General features: G+C 36.8%; 1 protein-coding gene across 3 annotated transcripts in view; it reads right to left on the reverse strand.

Moving 5' to 3' along the window:
* Window positions 1-25600, reverse strand: part of BRAF (B-Raf proto-oncogene, serine/threonine kinase) — a 158988-nt gene that overhangs the window by 78542 nt on the left and 54846 nt on the right. For all 3 annotated transcript variants that reach the window (XM_081244864.1, XM_081244863.1, XM_081244865.1), the window contains exons 2-3: window positions 20771-20872; window positions 8430-8693 (exon numbers count right to left, since the gene is read on the reverse strand). In XM_081244864.1, the coding sequence (XP_081100990.1) occupies window positions 8430-8693; window positions 20771-20872 (366 nt within the window). The remainder of the gene's footprint in view (window positions 1-8429; window positions 8694-20770; window positions 20873-25600) is intronic.

A 25600-nucleotide genomic window follows, 5' to 3' on the forward strand; every position in this document is an offset into this window, starting at 1 on the left:
AAAGACCTACAAAAACAAACCCAAAACAATTAAGAAAATGGGAACAGGAACATACATATCAATAATTACCTTAAATGTAAATGGATTAAATGCTCCCACCAAAAGACACAGACAGGCTGAATGGATACAAAAACAAGACAGCATATATATGCTGTCTACAAGAGACCCACTTCAGACCTAGGGACACATACAGACTGAAAGTGAGGGGATGGAAAAAGATATTCCATGCAAATGGAAACCAGAAGAAAGCTGAAGTAGCAATTCTCATATCAGACAAAATAGACTTTAAAATAAAGACTATTACAAGAGACAAAGAAGGACACTACATAATGATCAACGAATCAATCCAAGAAGAAGATATAACAATTGTAAATATTTATACACCCAACATAGGAGCACCTCAGTACATAAGGCAAATACCAACAGCCATAAAAGGGGAAATCGACAGTAACACATTCATAGTAGGGGACTTTAACACCCCACTTTCACCAATGGACAGATCATCCAAAATGAAAATAAATAAGGAAACACAAGCTATAATGATACATTAAACAAGATGGACTTAATTGATATTTATAGGACATTCCATCCAAAAACAACAGAATACACATTTTTCTCAAGTGCTCATGGAACATTCTCCAGGATAGATCATATCTTGGGTCACAAATCAAGCCTTGGTAAATTTCAGAAAATTGAAATTGTATCAAGTACCTTTTCCGACCACAACTCTATGAGACTAGATATCAATTACAGGAAAAGATCTCTAAAAAATACAAACATGGAGGCTAAACAATACACTACTTAATAACGAAGTGATCACTGAAGAAATCAAAGAGGAAATCAAAAAAATACCTAGAAACAAGTGACAATGGAGACATGACGACCCAAAACCTATGGGATGCAGCAAAAGCAGTTCTAAGACGGAAGTTTATAGCAATACAATCCTACCTTAAGAAACAGGAAACATCTCGAATAAACAACCTAACCTTGCACCTAAAGCAATTAGAGAAAGAAGGACAAAAAACCCCCAAAGTTAGCAGAAGGAAAGAAATCATAAAGATCAGAGCAGAAATAAATGAAAAAGAAATGAAGGAAACTATAGCAAAGATCAATAAAACTAAAAGCTGGTTCTTTGAGAAGATTAACAAAATTGATAAACCATTAGCCAGACTCATCAAGAAAAAAAAGGAGAAGACTCAAATCAATAGAATTAGAAATGAAAAAGGAGAAGTAACAACTGACACTGCAGAAATACAAAAGATCATGAGAGATTACTACAAGCAACTCTATGCTAATAAAATGGACAACCTGGAAGAAATGGACAAATTCTTAGAAATACACAACCTGCCAAGACTGAATCAGGAAGAAATAGAAAACATGAACAGACCGTTCACAAGCACTGAAATTGAAACTGTGATTAAAAATCTTCCAACAAACAAAAGCCCAGGACCAGATGGCTTCACAGGCGAATTCCATCAAACATTTAGAGAAGAGCTAACACCTATCCTTCTCAAACTCTTCCAAAATATAGCAGAGGGAGGAACACTCCCAAACTCATTCTACAAGGCCACCATCACCCTGATACCAAAACCAGACAAAGATGTCACAAAGAATGAAAACTACAGGCCAATATCACTGAGGAACATAGATGCAAAAATCCTCAACAAAATACTAGCAAACAGAATCCAACAGCACATTAAAAGGATCATACACCATGATCAAGTGCGGTTTATTCCAGGAATGCAAGGATTCTTCAATATACACAAATCAATCAATGTGATACACCATATTAACAAATTGAAGGAGAAAAACCATATGATCATCTCAGTAGATGCAGAGAAAGCTTTCGACAAAATTCAACACCCATTTATGATAAAAACCCTGCAGAAAGTAGGCACAGAGGGAACTTTCCTCAACATAATAAAGGCCATATATGACAAACCCACAGTCAACCTCATCCTCAATGGTGAAAAACTGAAACCATTTCCACTAAGATCAGGAACAAGACAAGGTTGCCCACTCTCACCACTCTTATTCAACATAGTTTTGGAAGTTTTAGCCACAGCAATCAGAGAAGAAAAGGAAATAAAAGGAATCCAAATCAGAAAAGAAGAAGTAAAGCTGTCACTGTTTGCAGATGACATGATACTATATATAGAGAATCCTAAATTTGCTACCAGAAAACTACTAGAGCTAATCAATGAATTTGGTAAAGTAGCAGGATACAAAATTAATGCACAGAAATCTCTGGCATTCCTATACACTAATGATGAAAAATCTGAAAGTAAAATTAAGAAAACACTCCCATTTACCACTGCAACATAAATAATAAAATATCTAGGAATAAACCTACCTAAGGAGACAAAAGACCTGTATGCAGAGAATTATAAGACACTGATGAAAGAAATTAAAGATGATACAAATAGATGGAGAGATATACCATGTTCTTGGATTGGAAGAATCAACATTGTGAAAATGACTCTACTACCCAAAGCAATCTGGATTCAATGCAATCCCTATCAAACTACCACTGGCATTTTTCACAGAACTAGAAAAAAAATTTCACAATTTGTATGGAAACACAAAAGACCCCGAATAGCCAAAGCAATCTTGAGAATGAAAAACGGAGCTGGAGGAATCAGGCTCCCTGACTTGAGACTATACTACAAAGCTACAGTAATCAAGACAGTATGGTAGTGGCACAAAAACAGAAATATATATCAATGGAACAGGATAGAAAGCCCAGAGATAAACCCACGCACATATGGTCACCTTATCTTTGATAAAGGAGGCAGGAATATACAGTGGAGAAAGGACAGCCTCTCAATAAGTGGTGCTGGGAAAACTGGACAGGTACATGTAAAAGTATGAGATTAGAACACTCCCTAACACCATACACAAAAATAAACTCAAAATGGATTAAAGACCTAAATGTTAAGGCCAGAAACTATCAAACTCTTAGAGGAAAACATAGGCAGAACACTCTATGACATAAATCACAGCAAGATCTTTTTGGACCCACCTCCTAGAGAAATGGAAATAAAAACAAAGATAAACAAATGGGACCTAATGAAACTTCAAAGCTTTTGCACAGCAAAGGAAACCATAAACAAGACCAAAAGACAACCCTCAGAATGGGAGAAAATATTTGCAAATGAAGCAACTGACAAAGGATTAATCTCCAAAATTTACAAGCAACTCATGCAGCTGAATAACAAAATAACAAACAACCCAATCCAAAAATGGGCAGAAGACGTAAACAGACATTTCTCCAAAGAAGATATACAGATTGCCAACAAACACATGAAAGAATGCTCAACATCATTAATCATTAGAGAAATGCAAATCAAAACTACAATGAGATATCATCTCACACCAGTCAGAATGGCCATCATCAAGAAATCTACAAACAATAAATGCTGGAGAGAGTGTGGAGAAAAGGGAACACTCTTGCACTGCTGGTGGGAATGTGAATTGGTACAGCCACTATGGAGAACAGTATGGAGGTTCCTTAAAAAACTAAAAATAGAACTACCATATGACCCAGCAATCCCACTACTGGGCATATACCCTGAGAAAACCATAATTCAAAAACAGTCATGTACCAAAATGTTCATTGCAGCTCTATTTACAATAGCCAGGACATGGAAGCAACCTAAGTGTCCATCATCGGATGAATGGATAAAGAAGATGTGGCACATATATACAATGGAATATTACTCAGCCATAAAAAGATACGAAATCAAGTTATTTGTAGTGAGGTGGATGGACCTAGAATCTGTCATACAGAGTGAAGTAAGTCAGAAAGAGAAAGATAAATACCATATGCTAACACATATATATGGAATCTAAGAAAAAAAATGTCATGAAGAACGTAGAGGTAAGACGGGAATAAAGACACAGACCTACTAGAGAATGGACTTGAGGATATGGGGAGGGGGAAGGGTAAGCTGTGACAAAGTGAGAGATTGGCATGGACATATATACACTATCAAACGTAAAATAGATAGCTAGTGGGAAGCAGCCACATAGCACAGGGAGATCAGCTCGGTGGTTTGTGACCACCTAGAGGGGTGGGATAGGGTGGGTGGGAGGGAGGGAGATGCAAGAGGGAAGAGATATGGGAACATATGTATATGTATAACTGAGTCACTCTGTTATAAAGCAGAAACTAACACACCACTGTAAAGCAATTATACTCCAATAAAGATGTAAAAAAAAAAAAAGAGTTACCTATTCAAAAAGGAGAAGGGGAAGGGGAGCACTGTCTCAAATTTTAAGACTGAAAAGACTAAAAAGATACTTTCAAAAGAACCAGGTTAATGCCTCGTCTCCAAATTACAAAATTAAATGTCCCTGATTAGGCTGTCAAAGCAGCAATAACTTTTCTCTAAAATAATTTAAAAACAAGCATCCTACCTTAAGGAACAAAGATCTATAGTCAATGTAATCATCTGAATATTTGCCAAAGGAAAATTTAGGCCAAAACAAAATGTATCAGTCTAAACTGTAACATACCAGTTTTTAAAGTGAATATAAATCATCTTTTATCAATGGATTCATGATGGTCCACCACGCTACCCTACTTTTGTGTATGTTTAAAATTTTCCATATAAAATGTTCTCTTAAAACCTTAAGAACTCCTTCTTAAAGGAGTGGCCATCAAAATTCAGGTGGCCATCCCAGTTACTACATGTTTAATTATCTGAGCTAGTAGATCAATTTGGTAGTTTAAATTCTTTACAATGCAGACTTTATTACATGCTTTAAGTAAACTTCATGATACACTGAGATCTCCTTGTATAAACTGGCACAGATTATACATGCTAACATATGAGTTTTAAAAATAAACCTAAATTTATAGCTTCCTGATTTTATCATAATTTATCTTGATGCCAAGTCCTTTTTTAGGACTGTTAAACCAGTCATAATATAGTTTATTATTATAGACTGTTAAACCAATTCACAATAAAAGGAAAAACTTGATCTGCTTATAACATGGTCTTTTTAAAGTAAAAAGAGGCTGACTATATATACTATCAAAACTTCCTAAAGTGAAAGCGATTTTAGAATTAAGTATGCCTCCAGGTCAAGTTGTATTTAACTGACAAAGAAGAAGTGATAAAGGTGGTAGGTCTTTTACTCCTAAATTGCTGGTCCCAATTAAATCGAAAACCAAAACTAAATTTAATCAATTACCTCATTAGACCTCCAAGGGGGAAAACTTATCTAGCAACAGATTAAGTCCTTTCACTGTGGCAAAAGTTAATAGAATTTATGAAGAGTCAAGAATGTCCCAGACTTCACAGCTATTTTATTAAAATTAAACAGTATTTTTTTTTTTTTTTTTTTTTTGTGGTATGCGGGCCTCTCACTGTTGTGGCTTCTCCCGTTGCGGAGCACAGGCTCCGGTCGCGCAGGCTCAGCGGCCATGGCTCACGGGCCCAGCCGCTCCGCGGCATGTGGGATCTTCCTGGACCGGGGCACGAACCCGTGTCCCCTGCATCGGCAGGCGGACTCCCAACCACTGCGCCACCAGGGAAGCCCAAACACGGTATTTTAATTATCAACATGAGTTAATACTGCTGCATATAGTACTCTGTCTCACAAAGTTACTATGAGGATCAAATGAGAGTATGGTGGAACATTTTTACAAACTGTAAACCACTATGCAACAGGTATTCTTCTTGTCTACAAAAGGATGGAATGTGTAACTCTCTTTCATCACTTGCAGATCTTAGAGGTTTCTGCTTTGCTTTTGCTAAAAACAAAGCGAGAGGGAGGGTATTCCCTGGGGTTCTAGCATTTACTCTAATGATGTCCCTTTACTCAATCTATTCCATTAAAACTACTTACTTGTGCTAGTAAGAGAGTTAGAGTTTCCTACACGTTTTTGTGCTCTTTACATGTTTTTCCTCAAACTGGCTAAAACGAGAACAGCTTGTTTAGCTTCTCCTTATCTCTTCCATTCCACAAACATTTCTTGCTTTAATTATCACACAACCAAGGCATGATTTTGAAGGATCCAACATTGCCCTATCTGTTCCCACTGTCCTTCCTTTCATTATGTTAGATGCAATCACACCTACTAATTGTTAGACACAGAGGAAATCAAAAAAGATAAGCTGCTTTGAGAGCTTCCTCCCCACAGATGTTAAAATTAATTTAGTAGTTTTAGATATTTTTTTTCAGACACCTGGTATTTACAGCCTTTGAACCAAATCTGCATTTCCCATTGAGAGATCCACTTACAGGTCTGCAACTTGGAAATACCCCATTACTTGTAGACAAAGAGTCCTGTATAAAGATGTTCATATTTTAGCACTGTTAGTAATAACAAAAAAACTGAACATAACCTAGATGTCTGTCAGGATAAACTATGTTAAATTGAAAAGAATCAGACCTATATGTATCAACACATACATATGTATACTTTGAAATTACAATTTTGAATAAAAAGAACAAGAGGTTGAACATTACATACAGTATCATACTATTTTATATATTAAAAAATGCTTATAGGTACATATGCATGTAGTAAAATATAAAAATATCGATTGAATGTACCCCACATTTATCATAGTGGCTACTTCTTGGGGGACAAGGTGGGATGAAGGATGTTTGGGAAGGGAATGGGACAGGTAAGAACCTAAATATATATATGTATTTACGTATGTATGGATATATGTTATATATGTATGTGTGTGTGTGTGTGTGTGTGTAATATGAAGCAAATGTAACAAACATTAATACTTGTTCATTGTAGGTGACTAAACACAGGTGTTTAATATATTGTCCTTTATACTTTTCCATATAAGTAAGTTTCCTAAATAAAAAAGTTAAAAACCTTATGAATGTTCTTTTCTAAACCTTTGCTACTTCCTCAAATCAGCATGAATATGTTCATCAGGTTTTTTTTCCTAGTGGCAACTGTTTCTTTTTAACTTTCTATTTTTCTTTTGTTCTATGTTCTTTGAATTTTTCCAACTCTACTACGAAAAATTTTAAACACAGAAAATTAGGAGTGGTACAATTAACATCCAAGTTCTCTCAGATCCTAAAATTATTTTTTCATATTTGTTTTCTCTCTTTAACATTTTGTTTCCATCATACCATTTGAAAGTAAGTTCCAAATTGACTGATTGAGATAGAATTCAGAATAGTGGTTACCTTTGAAGGTGGTCACTGAATTGAGGGAGCACAAGAGAACACTCACATTAGAAATGTTCTATATCTTGGTCTGCAAGGCACTTACACATGTAGAAAGTCACTGAGCTGTACACTTGAGATTTGTACACTTTACTATATGTAAGTTTTATTTCAAAAAAGGGGTGGGAGGGGGGTTGCAGGCATGACAATTTACCCCTAAATATTTAAGCATGTATTTCCTAAGAATAAAGACATTCTCCTACATAAAAATATCTCTATTGTCACACTTAACTAATAATTCCATAAGAACACATCATATTCAATCAACACGCAACATTTCCTATCTCAAGAAGGACTTCTACAGCTCTTCCCCACCCTGGCCCCAAACCAGGATCACACAGCACATTTGTCTGTTTTGTCTCTTTAGTCTTACTCCGTGTAGAATAATCCCCAACCTTTTATCCTCCACAACACTGAGTCCAGGCTGTTTGTCTTATAGAATGTCCACCTTCTGAATTTGTCTAATTGCTCCCTCATGGTGCTTAACTTTTCCCTTTTTCCTGTGTTTCTTATAAAATGGAAAGTCCAGAAGCTTAACATTCAACACAATCATTTTTAGTAATAATACTTCAGAGATAATGACTCATCCACTGAGTTTTAAATTTTAAGGCCACCTAGAAATTCTATTTGGTTCCTTCTTAGGAATCTAATCCTGCTATTTTTAAGTCTTCTAATGCACTGATGGTAGACTGTTTCCTTGCATATTATAACTTATGATTTTGACCTTGTCATTGAGGCCTTCCGTATGTGAATTCCACGAGACCTATATGGGCTAAGGGAGGGTTTGCATTTGTTTCTGCGCAGTGCCTGAATGCTATTACCACTTCAGGAGCAGTTGTTAATTTCTTGGGTTAAGAATTCCTGAATAATACAGGTAATATAATTATGAACCCCACATGCTATGATAAGAACAGGTCTATAGTTAAGAATTCACAAGGGAAACTTTAACCTTTATTTGGAGCCCTGGCACTCGGACTCAGACTTGAGTGTGGTTCAAGTTTGACAGACAGGTATAAATGTCAAATCTGACACTAAAAACAATGCAATTTGTTCCAGTTAAGGAACACAGACTTAGGCACCAAATAATTATGTCTTTCCCATTCTTGTTTGAAACGGATGCTTACATTTGCATGACCACTGGGTATCACATTTCATTTTCAACAACTAGGCTTTCTAAAAAATACAAAGAAAAAGCAATGATGATATTAAAGTTGACTCACCACCGTCCTCTGTTTATTGGGCAGGAAGACTCTAACGATAGGTTTTTGTGGTGACTTGGGGTTGCTCCGTGACACATCTGTGGGATTTTGAAAAACTGAAAGAGATGAAGGCAGCACTGAAAGGCTAGAAGAGGAAGAAGATGTAACGGTGTCTGTTGATGCAGAGCTAGAAACAGAAAAATCAGTTCCATTCCCCAGGGATTCCAATAACTGTTGTTCTCTTTGTTGGAGGGCATCTAGCTTGCTGGTGTATTCTTCATAGGCCTATAAAATAAAGTAGACTTACATTGAATCTGGACTTTTTCCTGACAGTAACAAAAGGAAATATGAAATTTAAGTCTTTGATTATAATCTCTTTATAACCTAGCTAACACGATTTTGTATTACAAATTACAAAATAAGTGCTGGAAGTATTGTAAATTAGTACTTTTACCTTTAAATTGATAAATCTTTTGTTATAAGACACTACATCTAGAAACTGACACACACACACACACATATATATGTCTATAAGAGTCATGAATATTAATTTAAAAAAACCAGTATTTGCAATTTTCTGGCCAAATCACAATTTATATTCCAAACTACATATCTAACATAAGATAAAGTACTAATACATCACAGATGAATACCCTCTCTATTAATTGTTTTTCCAGAAAAGTTGTAGGCATTATAAGGTTTCATACTTCTTTCTGCCTCTCTCTCTCTAAAGAACTGAGAGAGAGGTTGAGAAGGAGATGAGGTGTTAGAGAGATCTGTCAAAAAACAAGACTAAGGTAGACAGTGTCAGATCTCACCATTACCACCAAAATCACCTCAACAGGGATTAGAGGATGTATAACTGCCACTTTTTTTTTCTGAAACAGCTATTAGTTAAAATACCTTCTTTTACTCACTATGGATATCTTATGACCTCCCCTTTCCCAGCAAATACTGCTTAGAGAATAGAATTTTGTTTGAAAAGGTAGTTTACACCCTGCAGTCAAGAAATTTTGAGGCCATTATCCATCAGGGTATCTTTCTAGACGTTTTATTTTACTAAAGCTATAAGGTCAAATGATCACATAAGATATCATATTCTAAAAGTAGGAAGAATCTTGGAAACAGAATGATACCGAAAATAAAGAGATGGAATGAATTGGAATGTATGTGTCCATGGCTCTTTAAGGCAGTAGTAATCACCTTCCCCCACACTATAGTCCACCATGTCTCCCCACCACCCCAAACAGATGCAACACTAGAAAGATTTATGAAAGGCTACAAAGATTGAAAAAGATTTAAAAGAATCACAGATTTTTAAAAATGGCATTTCCCATCACTTACTAGGCTACAAAGAAGCAGATGGATGCATTTTTATTTGTGCAAGTATTGTACATGAGAAATAAACAAAGAATGTTCTTGATACAAGACAAGAGTAAGGAAAGAGGGGGGGTCTTAAAGGTTAGCATTTAGATAGATGGAGTTAAGTAGGGAGAAGAGAGTACTGTGTAGCACAGAAGAAATTTTGTAACAGAGTAAGGAGGTAAGAAATTTTAAGACATAGAGGAAAACTATGGACTAGTAGAGCTGAACGTCATATAATACCTGGGACATATCAAGGGATCAATAGATGTTTGTGAAATTTAAGTGAAGAACAGGAACACAAATAATAAGACTGGAAAAGTGGGTAACGGACCAGCTTGTAGAGAATGTATATACTATGTTATGAAGCCTGAACTTCATTTTATAAGCAAGGGAGAATTATCTAAGGTAGAGGAGAACAAAGGAGAAATTTCATTTCAATATAGGCCACCACACCTGATATGCTTGATACTACCATATAATTTTTGGGGGGTTGGGGAGGGAAAATACTAAAATGAGCTACTGAAGGGCCTAAACTACACCAAAATGCCCTCTCCTTTACAATCTAATAGTTGTCCAACGCTGACCATGAAATGTTTCACAGCATCTCAGGCATTATAACCAAATCAGTCCAAAATTTTCTGAGCTGTATTTCTATTTAGCTTTCAGTTCGATTAATTACTTAAGGGCATCTTTTTCAGTATGATCCACTTATTGAGATTTCGATCATTCAATAAATATATATTGAGCACACATGTACCTAGTAGTGTTTGGGCTCAAACCACAAAAATGAAGACTAACACAATTCCTACACTTTGAAGATTATGTACATGCAGCCTGGGAGACAAAAATTCCTCCTTGCGTAGATGAAATATTCTTATTTACTGTCACCTGGGCAAGTACATTTACTACACAAAGTTAGGCTTAGGAAAAGTAATAAATGTAAACAAATTTTCTGAATGTTATTTCTTTTTTTTTTTTTTTTTTTTTATTTTTTATTTTTTTGCTGTATGCGGGCCTCTCACTGCTGTGGCCTCTCCCGTTGCGGAGCACAGGCTCCGGACGCGCAGGCCCAACGGCCATGGCTCACGGGCCCAGCCGCTCCGCGGCATGTGGGATCCTCCCGGACCGGGGCACGAACCCGTGTCCCCTGCATCGGCAGGCGGACTCTCAACCACTGCGCCACCAGGGAAGCCCCTGAATGTTATTTCTTTATCAAAATATTAGCCTTAGTTTTTAAAAATATATTGTTCCCTCCACTGTGGATTACAATCTATTATTTCACTGCATTTATCAATAACTCTTCCTTAAGTACAAAACATTTACTTATTCCACCTCTCTCCATCCTCATAGCTGCAATCTACCAAGGTACTTGCCTACCTTGTTTTGAACCTGGTCTGACTCATTTCACCCCATTATCCTTGCTGCATTCCGTGTGGATGCTGATTACTCATACAACACTCTTGCCTTGAAGTTCTCTAAACCTCGTATCTATAAAGGCATTTGTTTCTACTCTAACTTCAAGATCCAGAGATACAAACAGTTCTTTACCAAAGAGTTCCAAATGATGACAAGATCTCAACTGGGAACCTCCCATACCCCTATGCACACACACTTATCCCACTGTCTTAAATGTCACCCTCACTACCACACTAATCTGTTCATTGTCAACATTAATCCCTTAATGTTTTTCAGATTTCTTTGCTGTTTTACTTCCCATACTTTGTGGTTCACCATTCCAACAATGCCAATGGTAACATCTTAGATTGTCTGGTTAATTCTTCTTATTCTTTTACCAACTTGCTTGTCAAAATACCAACTTTGGGTAAATTCTATCATTCAATTACTCCATTCTTTCTCTCAGGTTACCACACATTACTGAAGAAAATAATAAAACAAGGCCAACTGGTTCCATTATCAATTCATGGAAATTAGTCTTTCACACTACTATATGAAAATTTGTACTTATTTATTTTTTTAAATTTTTATTTATTTATTTATTTTTGGTTGCGTTGGGTCTTCGTTGCTATGCGCGGGCTTTCTCTAGTTGCGGAGAGCGGGGGCTACTCTTCATTGCAGCGCGCGGGCTTCTCATTGCGGTGGCTTCTCTTGTTGCGGAGCACAGGCTCTAGGCGCACGGGCTTCAGTAGTTGTAGCACATGGGCTCAGTAGCTGTGGTTCCCAGGCTCTAGACCACAGGCTCAGTAGTGGTGGCACACAGGTTTAGCTGCTGTGCGGCATGTGGAACCTTTCCAGACCAGGGCTTGAACCCGTGTCCACTGCATTGGCAGGCAGATTCCCAACCACTGCGCCACCAGGGAAGCCCCTGTACTTATTTTTAATTCGTATTACATTTCTCACAATACTTACTCCCACCTTTCCTATGCTTCTCTGGATCCTAACTTCATCCCCCAACCTTTAATTCACTCAAGAAAATAGCATTACCTTCAAATTTACTCTGAAGATCAAAGCCATCAAATAAAAGCTTCCTCTTCTTTCTTTGTCCAATCAATTCTCCCCATCTTTCCCCATTCTTCTTTTGCTCTCAATTTAGTATTAACACTGGGTGTTTAGAGCCTCTTCTGTGGAGGCCTTGGTTCATCATTATCTCCATTTTCTCTCATATCTTCCAACTTTCCCTTTTTCTCTGTTTTCTTACCCTGCAAACTTGAGCAAGTCCTCCCACATAAACATACACCTCAAGCACCATTACCACCATCAACAAAATTCCTTTGGTGCTTCAAGAAGCTTCAGAAACCAGATATTTCTTCAGGAGGCAGCTTTTCCAAAACCCTATTCCTTCTCATCAAAATCCTACTTATTTTTCAAAGTTTAATTCAAAGGCCTGCTTGGTAAAAATCCAAAATCGGTATTTTCTTTTCACCTCCTTTGGAGTATTACCACACTCTTCTTTATATGGCTTTTTAAACAATCATTTGTGAAAAAACTTTGTGAGCATTAAGTGAAATAATACTAGCAGAGGAAGTTATTATAGCAAAAACCCAATAAATACTTTTATTAGTAGTAATAAGTAGTACTAGTTCTTATCATTATTACTGTATTACTTCGCTGAGTTCTCAAAATGACTCTACTAAACTATAAGGTAGTTGAGGGCACAGCTCATGTTATTTATTTATTTATTTATTCATTCATTCATTTACTGGATTCTTTTTTCAAACTGAAGTATAGTTCATTTATTTTTGAACTTAAAAAAGAATGTAAGAACACAACATTATTAAGATGAAAATACTCCTCAAATTGATCTACAGGTTCAATGCAATCCTTATCAAAATCCCAGCTGGGCTTCCCTGGTGGCGCCGTGGTTGAGAGTCCGCCTGCCGATGCAGGGGACATGAGTTCATGCCCCGGTCTGGGAGGATCCCACATGCCACAGAGCAGCTGGAGGCTGGGCCCGTGAGCCATGGCCGTTGGGCCTGCGCATCCGGAGCCTGTGCTCTGCAATGGGAGAGGCCACAAGAGTGAGAGGCCCGCGTACCGCAAAAAAAAAAAAAAAAAAAAAAAAAAAAAAAAAAAAAATCCCAGCTGGCTTTCTATGCAGAAATGGACAAGCTGATCTTAAAATTCACACAGAAGTACAAAGTACTTGGAATAACCAAAACAATCTTGAAAAAGAACAGTTTGGAGATTTACATTTCCTGATTTCAAAAGTTACTATAAAGCTACAGTAATCAAAACACATGATATTGATACACATATAAAAAAACACAATAGATTGAGAGTCCAGAAAAAAAGCCTTACATTTATGGCTAACTGGTTTTTGACAATGTTACTGGTACAACTGAATATCTGCATACAGAAGAATGAAGTTGGACCACTACCTAACATCATATTACAAAATTAACTCAAAGTGTATCATACACTTAAAAGTAAGAGCTAGAACTAGAAAACTCTTAGAGAAAACATAGAAGTAAATCATCATGACCCTGGATTAGGCAATGGTTTCTTAGATGACACACCAAAACACAGCAACCAAAGAAAGAGTCGATAAACTTGACTTCATCAAAATTAAAGCTTTTGTGCTTCAAAAGACACTATCAAAAGAGTGAAAAAAAGACATCCCACAGAATGGGAGAAAATATTTGCAAATCATATCTGATAAGAATTTCCTACCAAGAATATATAAAGAACTCTTACAACTCAGTAATAAAAAGACAACCCAGTTTTTTAAATGGGCAAAGGATTTGAATAGACATTTTTCCCAAGAAGATATTCAAATGGCTAATAAGCACATGAAAAAGATGTTTAATATCATTAATCACCAAAGAATTACAAATCAAAATACCACAATGAGATGCCAATTCACACCTACTAGGACGGCAACAATAATAATAATAAATGGAAAATAACAAGTGTTGGTGATGATGTATAGGAACTGGAACCCTCACACATTGCTTGTGGGAATGTAAAATGGTGCAGCCACTTTGGAAAACAGTCTGATAGTTCCTCAAAAAGTTAAAACACAGAGTTACCAAAGGACACAGCAATTCCATTCCTAGGTACATAACTAAAAGAACTGAAAACATATGCCTACCACAAAAACTTGTACATGAATGTTCATAGCAGCTTTATTCATGATAGCCCAAAAGAGGAAACCTAAACGTCCATCAGTTGATTAATGGATAAACAAAATGTGACATATCCACATGATAGAATATTAGCCATAAAAAGGAATAAATGCTACAATGAATGCTACATGCTACAACATGGTTGAATTTTTTTTTTTTGCTGTACGCGGGCCTCTCACTGTTGTGGCCTCTCCCGTTGCAGAGCACAGGCTCCGGACGCACAGGCTCAGCGGCCATGGCAAACAGGCCCAGCCTCTCCACGGCATGTGGGATCTTCCCGGACCGGGGCACGAACCGCGTCCCCTGCATCGGCAGGTGGACTCCCAACCACTGCGCCACCAGGGAAGCCCAACATGGTTGAATTTTGAAAACATTCTGCTAAGGTGAAAGCAGCCTGTCACAAAAGGCCACATTGTGTATGATTCCATTTACAAGAAAAGTCCAAATAGGCAAATCCATAGATTTAGAAAGTAGATCAGTGGTTGCCAGGGGCTGGAGAGAACGACTGCCAATGGGTAAAGGGTTTCTTTTTGAGGTGATGAAAATGTTTTGGAATTAGATGGTGGTGATGACTGTACAATTCTGTGCATATGCTATAAACTATGCAATTGTACACTTTAAAAAAGTGAATCTTATGGTATATGAATTATTTCCCAATTAAAAATGGGAAGATGGGGACTTCCCTGGCAGTCCAGTGGCTAAGACTTCGCTTCCCAATGCAGGGGGTTTGGGTTCAATCCCTGGTCGGGGAGCTAAGATCCCACATGCCTCATGGCCAAAAAACCAGAACATAAACAAGAGAAGCAATATTGTAACAAATTCAATAAAGACTTTAAAAAAAGAATAAATAAAAAAATAAAAATGGGAAGAAAATTAAGGACGTACTTAATTAAAACATAATGGGGGGCTTCCCTGGTGGCGCAGTGGTTGAGAGTCCGCCTGCCGATGCAGGGGACACGGGTTCGTGCCCCCGGTCTGGGAAGATCCCACATGCCGCGGAGCGGCTGGGCCCATGAGCCATGGCCGCTGAGCCTGCGCGTCCGGAGCCTGTGCTCCGCAAGGGGAGAGGCCACAACAGTGAGAGGTCCGCCTACCGCAAAAAAAAAAAAAAAAAAAAAAAAAACATAATGGGAAAAGGCAGTGGAAGAAAAAATTTTTATCATTAGAGTTCATTATATTTATTCTTTGGAACTTAATCTTACAAGATACAATGAAATCTTTCAAACTGCCTAGGAGTGATAATTAATGAACTGTTCTGCATTCCAAAGGAAGCACCTAGCTTCCAGTATTATTTTCTTTGCAGATTTTGGCGGGGGGGGGGCACACTGAGTGGTATGCAGAACTTCCCTGACCAGGGATTGAACCTGTGCCCCCTGTACTAGAAGCACAGAATCTTAACCACTGGACCACCATGGGAGTCCCAGTATTATTTTTCATTGCAGTATTTGTTTTGATAAATGTCTCTGCATTATCCTGGGTTCTACACAGACTACAGATCAGAAAGGCTGTCAGCATCATAATAATGATATAGCAATTAAGAGCACAGGCTCTGATAAAAAAGAAGAAGACATACACGTGGGGAAAATGTAAGCAGTTTTAGAAGACTCATAAAAAAAAGTAAAAGAACACAGGTTCTGAATTCAGAATGTCTGGCTTCAAAGTTTGGCTACCCCATTACTAGTTGTGTAATCCTTGTCATGTTATTATTAAAACCCTCTGCGCCTGAGCTTCTTCATCTATAAAATAGAAATAAGAATATTAAATATAACTCACAGGGCAGGCTGAGGATTAAATGACCTACTGTATGCTTAGAACAGTTCCTGGCACAGCAAGCACTCAATAAATGTTAGGAGCTTTACTGTCATCATCTGTCTGTCTGCAGGGGACTCCAGCATACATATAAATTCGGTGGTAGCTTGGATTCAGTGTGTTAACACTAGATATGTAGGGTTATTCCAGATACTTTATCCCTTCACCTCTGGAATCCAATATATCAGGACTAGAAAGAAGAATCTACTACTAGAAAAGCATCTAGCATTATATCTTACTCACAGAAGGCATTCAAATAATTTATTGGATAAGTAAATACAGAAGAATTGGGAGAAAAATAAGAAATTCTGGGAAATGACTTTTAGGGGAAACTCATCTTTTCTTCCTCTGTATGATGGTAAAAAGAAAAGACTGGAACCAAAGATTGAAAAGACAAACCTGAAATTCTTTAGAGTACAATAGTTCATTTCACTGCAGTTATCATCAAGGGAATCAACAGAATGTTAATTATTATTCATATGCCAGTTGGAGAAAATCTAGAACTTAAAAGCTCATTTTTAAATAAATTAGTAAATAGAAAAAAGAAAGCCACAAGAATTTCTGATGGTGATATAAGTGATTTCATTCTGTTCTGCTGAAAGGAAGAAATGGAGAGATAGGTAAAGATTTATCTTTCTATGAAAACACCAAAGGGGTTTCTTTCGAAATGCTATAGCACAACTTCTACCTGCCAGTGCACAAACTAATCTGAAGCCAAATTATGAACACTGGGAAAATTTTACTTTTTAGCCTCTTATTTCAGGAAATGTAAGCACAGGCACTAGTCTAGGGGTGTATGTAACCCCATTCTGGTTGGTGAAATGTAAAGACTTGTAAGGGATTTGGGGGGGAAGGTTTTCCTCCTTGCAAGGGCTCAGTACACCAGAGAACATCTGTGATCCTTCTTCCTGATTTGACGTGTTGTGTTAGAGTACGATTCTCAGATGTGCTGCAGTTATGACAGAAAAACCAAAAGGACTACAGCAATCTACCCCAGTGTCTGACAACCTTGAGCTGTAGAACAATCTTTGAATAATTTACCTCCGTGTTTCTTGTTATGGGAGCGAAAATTAAAACCCCTACATGTTTGGACAAATTGTTATTTGTTTTTTGCAGATTAAAAACATTTGTAATTTTTATAGATCTCCTAGACTTATTCTCTAATTTTTCCGATCTTTCCTTTAATATTTTCCATCTTTGTTTTTTTCTACTTTCTGGAAGATGTCTTTAACTTTATAGCAGTTGTTTGTCTGTTTATATGCACATGCAGATACACACACACATTTAAATTTTCTGTTATCCCATTTTAATTTACTATTTTAGTTTCCAAGAGCTCTTTCTGACTTTTGCTTCTTTAATACAACCATGAAACAAGAACAGATTGCTATATTTTCTCTTATCTTTGATGTTATAGTTATTTTCAAATTTTCTTCTGTTCTCTGCACTGTTTCTGAGTTCCTTTTGACCATTTCTGCCATTATCTTTCCTGTTAATAGCTTTCTTTAAATATCTGGTTATTTATTTATTTATTAATCTTTTTTTTTATAATTTTAATTAATTATTTTTTAATTTTATTTTTGGCTGCATTGGATCTTCTTGCTGCGCGCTGGCTTTCTCTAGTTGCGGCGAGCGGGGGCTACTCTTGGTTGCAGTGCGCGGGCTTCTCACTGAGGTGGCTTGTTTTATTGCAGAGCACGGGCTCTAGGCATGCAGGCTCAGCAGTTGTGGCTCGCAGGCTCTAGAGCGCAGGCTCAGTTGTTGTGGCACACAGGCTGCTCCGTGGCATGTGGGATCTTCCTGGACCAGGGCTCGAACCCATGTCCCCTGCATTGGCAGACGGATTCTTAACCACTGTGCCACCAGGGAAGTCCCTATCTGGTTATTCTTAACTGTCCATTCATATTTAAGAGTTAAGGACTCTTGATGTCAATACTACCCAAAGCAATCTACAGATTCAATGCAAGCCCTACCAAAATGGCAATGTGTTTGGAGAAATAGAAAAATCCATTCTGAAATTCATGAGGAAATTCACGGGATCCCAAATAGCCAAAACAATTTTTGAAAAAGAAGAACAAAGTTGGAGATTTGCATTTCCACAATGAGATACCACTTCACACTCATTAGGATGCCTATTATTAAACACACACACGCACACACACACACACACACAGAAAATAAGTCTTGGCAAGCATATAAAGGATTGTTAGTGGGAATGCAAAATGTAGCTGCTTATGGAAAAGAGAATGGCAATTCCTTAAAAAATTAAATATAGAATTGTCTTATGATTCAGTAATTCCACTTCTGGGTATACACCCCCAAAAGAAGTAAAATCAGCATTATTCACAGTAACCAAAAGGTGGAAACAACAAACCACTGAAGGTAGCCACTGATAGATAAATGGATAAATAAAATGTGATATATACATACAATGGAATATTATTCAGCCTTAAATAGGAAGAAAATTTTGACACATGCTATGAATCTTGAAGACATTATGCTAAATGAAATCAGCCAGTTACAGGAAGTATGTTAGAATTCCACTTACGTGACATTCTAGAGTAGTAAAATTCATAGAGACAGAAAGGAGGATGGTGGGTCTCAGTGGGTAATCAGGAGATTACCCACTTAAGGGCCTTCAAATAGCAATACCCACAAGTCTTTTCCCTGGGCCTGGTCAACTTTCCTCAGGGAAGAATACTGTCATCTGCAGCCAGGCTCCTCTTCACAGTATATCAAACGGTGGTAAGTTCAATGTTTTATTATTTCTATGTTTATCTTCTGTAACCCACTCCCCTGATTAACATACAAGCTATTTGAAGGCAGAGATCTGGCTGGGGGTGGGGTGGGTGGGGTTGTTTTTTGTTATATCCCCCGAGCTTAGATAAGTACAAATATTAGCAGGCGCTCAAAAATTACCTGTTGAACAAATGAATCAAAGATTTACGGAGCACTTAATATGTGTCAGGAACTATGCTATTTCATAATTATAAACTCAATTTAATCTTTAAATTACCATATGTGTGATACAGTCCCATTTTACCAATGAGGTGAGGTATAAGGAGGTTAGGTAACCTGTCTGCATAAATTAAGGCAGAGCCAGAATTTAAACACAGGGTCTGTGTGACTCCATGGTTCATCTGAACCACTATATTATACTGCCTTCTACAGAGAAATTGTGTAATGTTAGTCCCTGAGAGTAAGAATCTACATGCTAATGATATAACCTATGAGGTATAGTCTGCTGTATACTGTCCTTGTTAGATGTAATTCAAATAGTAAAAAGCCTGAAGCGTATGTGTGTGGAGGGGTAGTAAATCCCTGCAACAGTGGGACATGGTGATCGATGCAAATGGATTACATCTGAGGATGGGGCAAGTTTCCTGACACAAAATGGTTGGCAGAAAAACTGCTGGTTAAGTTGTCTAATTCTGATTAACAAAGAATTACTACTATTTTCACCAGGACTATTTGCCTCCCTATGACTCCTTTGTTTGTTCTCCTCACACATACAAGTAAAACAGACAGCATGGGATATGAAAAAGTGTACTAACTATATTCAGAGGTATGAATTCTAGTCCTAGCACCGATACTAACTGGCAGTGTGCTCTGTGATAAGCCATATGAAGAAGAGAACAGTTTATTAGCAGTTATTTCCAAACTTCCAAGTTTATTTTAGAAATGCAAGCTTACTTTCTCTTGAAATACTGAAGATTTAACTTACCCTTTAAAAGTAATTAGATTACTAAATTAGAATTTTCATTTAGGAGTCTGTCAATCCATGCCTAAAAATTTCTGGCATTTGAAGGCAAATGGTAACCTGATCATTTGTAATTTAGGGTCCTGATCATTTGTCATTTAGGGTTATCTCCCAGTATGACTAGTGATTACAGTTGGAGCCAGCTTTTATAGAGACAGCCAGTATAGTGTAATGGTAAGCAGTGTGGGCTGTGGAGCCTGACTGCCTAGATTCCATAACAGCTTCCTAGCTGTGGAACCTGAGTGACTTACATAGGAAACTAATGCCAAGAAAGCCTACCTGTGATTATGACAGTAACTACTACCTCATAGGAGTAAGAACAATGACTCGTCAATAAATTTACCATTATGTTAAAGGCTGGATACAAAAGCCTGAAGGCACTATCAAACAGTAAGGCTAAGCAATTTTGAGCTATTTAAATACTGTAGACTTTATCCATAAGGAAGCAAAAACCTATTTTGTGGGGATTTGTTCTGGGAAAAAGATATTTCACAAAATTCTCCCCATTTTCTAATATGGTAACTAGTTTGCTGACCTCCAGAAAAGACTGTTTTCTCTCTCTCTTTTTTTCACTGTTTTTTTTTTTTTTAAACCAGGGTGATATTTTGAAGCTTATATACAACTTCTCCTTTAGTTTTGATATTTTCCAAATTAGAAAATACTACATATTTATTGTAACAAGTGAAACAAGATGAAAAAGTACAATAAAGACAAAGCTAATTCTCTCTTCCCATATCTACTTCTAATCCCACTCCCTAAAATAACCAATATTACCAGCACAAATGCTTTTCTATAAGTTCATTTTCTCCTTTTCAAAATTACTACATATATGATACTCAAAAGCTTACCTCCAGATATATTGATGGTGGATTATGCTCCCCACCAAATTTGTCCAGTAGGGCCTCTATATGCTCCTGTGTCAATTTAATCATTTGTTTGATATTCCACACCTAAAAAATATTTTGAAAGAATTTGAATACAAATCATTTAGAATATGAATTAGAAATATTTTAACATTTCTATTAAAATATTGCAGTAACTGTCAGTGTTCCTTGAAATTTAAAGCTTAGAGACCTTAGAGATCATCTAGTATAGTGGTTTTTCCCTTTTATTATTAAACTTCTTTAAATTTTCTCCTACACTAGTAACACAATATATTCTCAACTATAAAAGATTTAAGTAATACATGAGTATTCAGGAACAAGCAATGAAAATCTCTTTTCACTTTCCCCACATTGCTGGGCCCCCTGCCAAAAAGGTAAGTGCTGTTTACAGTTTGATATACATTCTTCCATGTCTCCTTCTCACTCAAGTAAAAAACATAAATATAGGGCTTCCCTGGTGGCGCAGTGGTTGAGAATCTGCCTGCCGATGCAGGGGACACGGGTTCGAGCCCTGGTCTGGGAAGGTCCCACATGCCACAGAGAGACTGGGCCCGTGAGCCACAACTACTGAGCCTGCGCGTGTGGAGCCTGTGCTCCGCAACAAGAGAGGCCGCTATAGTGAGAGGCCTGCGCACCGCGATGAAGAGTGGCCCCCGCTTGCCACAACTAGAGAAAGCCCTTGCACAGAAATGAAGACCCAACACAGCAAAAATAAATAAATTAATAAACTCCTACCCCCAACATCTTCTAAGAAAAACATAAATATATACATATATAAAATATACAACTATATATAATATAAATATTACATATTAAAATATTTTTAACACTTGCTTTTTTCACCAAACAACATGCCTCAGAATTCTTTCCATGTCAATACACATGTATTTTACTCCGTTTAAAGGGTTGTATAAGCATCCTTTTAAATGGCTGAATTAAGTATAGATAGATAACATTCATTTCAAAATATTGTTATGGCACTGCTTATTTCAACGGTCTTCAAACTTCAACAGTAACCTAAGGTTAGGTCGACATGGATGATTTTAGGAGAATCAATTTCCAGATCCTCAATGTCTATCTGTACTCCTCCTAATTGATCTGCTTTAGAACTAGTTCTCCTTTCTTCCTCTGCTTTTAAAATTACCACTTTGTAATTCTCCACTTTGTAAAAGAAAGGCAAAGTTCTTATCCATCTCAAATCCTACTAAGGTGCACTGTTCTGAGCTGTATAAACTTCAAAGCACCTAACAAACAAAAGAAGGAAAATCCCTTGAAAAAAAGGGGGGGGAAATTAAGAGCAAGACCTTATTTTATTAATGAAACACATTCTTGGGAAGGCTCCAAGCCTCATCCATTTAACCAGCCAGCCAGCTGAGAATTCAGAAGTCTCAGCCAGCTGAGAATTCAAAGTCTAGAATTCAGAAGTCATAATACAGGCACATATTACATGTTTATTTTAAGATAAATAAGAAGTCAGATTTTTTTTCCTTAATGAAAAATGAGTTCAATTTATCTGAGTGGTGTGAGAATCTGCTTTGCAAATTATCATACGGTATGTGATACTCTCTATAAACTGAATGATTTGAATCTGCAATTTTAAGATGTAACCAAAATGTACTTAACATATACTAGAAATCATGGTCTTTTAAACTATTAAAGTTATAATGAAAAAACATGAGACAATTTTCTAAAAAATTTTTATTCATTTATTTATTTTTTGGCTGCATTGGGTCTTTGTTGCTGCGCACAGGCTTTCTCTAGTGGTGAGAGGGGCCTATTCTTCATTGCGGTGCACAGACTTCTCATTGCGGTGGCTTCTCTTGTTGCAGAGCACAGGCTCTGGTGTGTGAGCTTCAGTAGTTGTGGCACGTGGACTCAGTAGTTGTGGCTTGTGGGCTCTAGAGCACAGGCTCAGTAGTTGTGGTGCACCGGCTTAGTTGCTCCACAGTATGTGGGATCTTCCCGGACTAGGGCTCGAACCCAGGTCCCCTGCATTGGCAGGCGGATTCTTAACCACTGAGCCACCAGGGAAGTCCCAAAAATGTGAGACAATTTTAAAATGTACAAGGGAGAATAAGTGAGCAAAGGGTTTCAGGACCCTTCGTTTATTTAATAATTCCTTACTAGAGGACATTTAGATTATTTCATTTTTCTCAACTTCAAACAATTCAGTGAATAGCTCTGAAATGCCCTTCTGGGCAAAGGTACAAGTTTTCCTTTTAGATACTAAGGCAAAGGATTCCTGGATTGAAGGATATGCACATTTAAAAAGTTAATATGCCAAATGGTCTTCCAAAAGGAAGAAGGTACCAAGATACCCTCCTGGGGTATCAGTCCACCCTTTTCCCCACAATCCCACCAACACTGGATATTTTCAAACTTTTAAACTTTTCCTGATCTTAAGGGGAAAGATGATCTTGTTGTTTCAATTTGTATTTCCTAGAAAGTTGAGCATTTTTCATGTTTATTGACCATTTTAATTTCCTTATGGAAAATTCCCTATCTGTATTCTTTCTCCCCATCTATTTTTTTCTTGTTCATTTATAGATACCCTTTATTCTGGATATTCTGGGTATTAATCCTTATTCTCCTACAAACGTTGCAGTCTTTCCTTCTTTTTACTTTATGTCTCTGTAGTCACAGAAAGTCTTGCTACTCAGAGCACGGTCCATAGACTACCAGCAGCATAATCTTCTGGAAGTTTGTTGGAGTAGCAGAATCTCAGGCCCCATTTCAGACCTACCGAACTTCAACAAAGTGATCCTTATTAAAGTTTGAGAAGAAATGACAGAAATTTCTAATTTCTTCTACAGTCAGATATTACAATATTTTCCTTTATGACTCCTTTGCTAATTTCTCATATCCCCAACAAGTATTAGATATCTTCTTTTCTCTAGCTACACTTACTCCCCAAGTGATCTCACCTAATCTTGTGGCTTTATATGCCAAATATGAAATGATGAAACCCAATTTTTAAACCCAACTCTATCCTCTCAACTCCAGACTTTTTGTCCAACTGCTTACTGAATATCTCTACTAAGGTAACTAATAAGCATCTCAAACTTAACATGTTCAAAAGTCAACTTTTGATCTGTCCCCCAGAGCCCCTTCAAAACTTGTTTTTCTTAAAGTCTCTTCATCTCAGAAAATGACAAACTCCCTCTATGATGAGTTCATTGACCACCCAGGCAGAACTGCTTTATAGTCAAAATTTGATATCCTAAAATTGCTTATGTTTTTCATGTCTACTAGCTACTTTGAGATCAGAAACATGTTTTATTCATCTTTTATTCCCCCATCACTTATCTTGGTGTGTCTTTGTCATAATATGTATTCAATTAGTACTGGAGGCTAAGATTTAAGCTGTCTTCAGAATAGGATAAGAGAGAAATATTAATCCTAGTTCAGCGACTCTTTCCAGTCCAGGAAATTAAGTACATTCCTTTTTTTTTTTTTTTTTTTTAAAGCTCCACAGATAAAACTCATGTGCAGTTAGGGTAAAGAACCATTCCCCCAAAGAATGGGAGAAAGGGAAAAGAAAAAAAATTAGAGAGGGCAAAGAGCATGGGGGAAATGAGGAGACTGAGCTGATTAGAACTGATTAGAATTAAATTTTTTGCTGGAGGTAGAAAATGCAGGGCCTGACCACAAATGCCTGAAAGGCAGGTTTCTTAACTTCCAAACAAAAGCAACTTTATATCCGAAGAATGAAGAAAAATCACTATGAACCCTAGTTGTAATTAGAAAAGATGAGTCTGGGACAGGAAATTCTTTCAGATTTTCCCCAAAGAGTAAGAAAAAAAACTTTGATGATATTTATACTTTGACGATATATTAAAAAGTAGAATAAGATACTGTAAAGTTAACAGTAGACATAGAGCTTTGGCCTTAACATGTCTTCTTGGAAAAACAAGAAAAACTGTTACAACAATTCTAAAAGGGAAATGAAAGAATTAAAAACAAAAAACTTCAAGAAAGGTACTAGAAGATTTCCTATCCTTTTTTGATCTCTTCAGTAGAACACAGCAATTAAAACCAGGCAATACTAGTAAACAACTTATCATTTCTAGGAACTTTAAAAATGGCAAAATTCACTCTCCAAAAAAGGACTGAAAATTTTTTTTAAAAGCCAAGTTAAAATATAATGCAGACAAACTGCCATGGGAGGAATTGAAGGGTAGCAAAGGCAGAAAAAACTACAGCCACTGACTCCCCTCCTCCCAATAAGAAGGTATCAGATCCAAATTATTGGTTTCTATCAAAACTTTAAGGAAATATACTATCAGTTATTAATAGGTGATAATATATGTAAAAAAGAAAATCTTCCAAATTCATTTTATGAAGCTAGCAAAATCTAGATGTCAAACCTTGACAAAGATAAGACAAAAAAATAAAGCCACAAAATAATCCAACCTGTGAGGAAAGACAAACTCTTAAACATAATTCAGTACTATATATGTATTTTTTAATGTGGGGATAGTCATTCATTAGGAATCCAGTAACATAATACTTTAGGTCAAAGGAGAAAATTACAGGACTAGTCTAATTGATGCCAAAAAACAAATGATTATTACCAAAGATAATAAATAATAAATAATAATAAAGAAGAGACTTTGTCCTAAAATTCCAAGAAAATTGTTAAAAGAATCATGGTACTGAAAGCAAGAAAACTAGCACACCTGTCATTCACCGGAAAAAACTCTGAGTAATTCCTCTAAAATAATACAGATATAATCAAGCTTGACCAAAAAAAATCAAAGCTAATAAACTGCAAGTTCCTACTGAAATAAGTCT

Source organism: Mesoplodon bidens (assembly GCF_964165515.1).
Source record: "Mesoplodon bidens genome assembly, chromosome: 9".
Classification (NCBI taxonomy): domain Eukaryota; kingdom Metazoa; phylum Chordata; class Mammalia; order Artiodactyla; family Ziphiidae; genus Mesoplodon; species Mesoplodon bidens.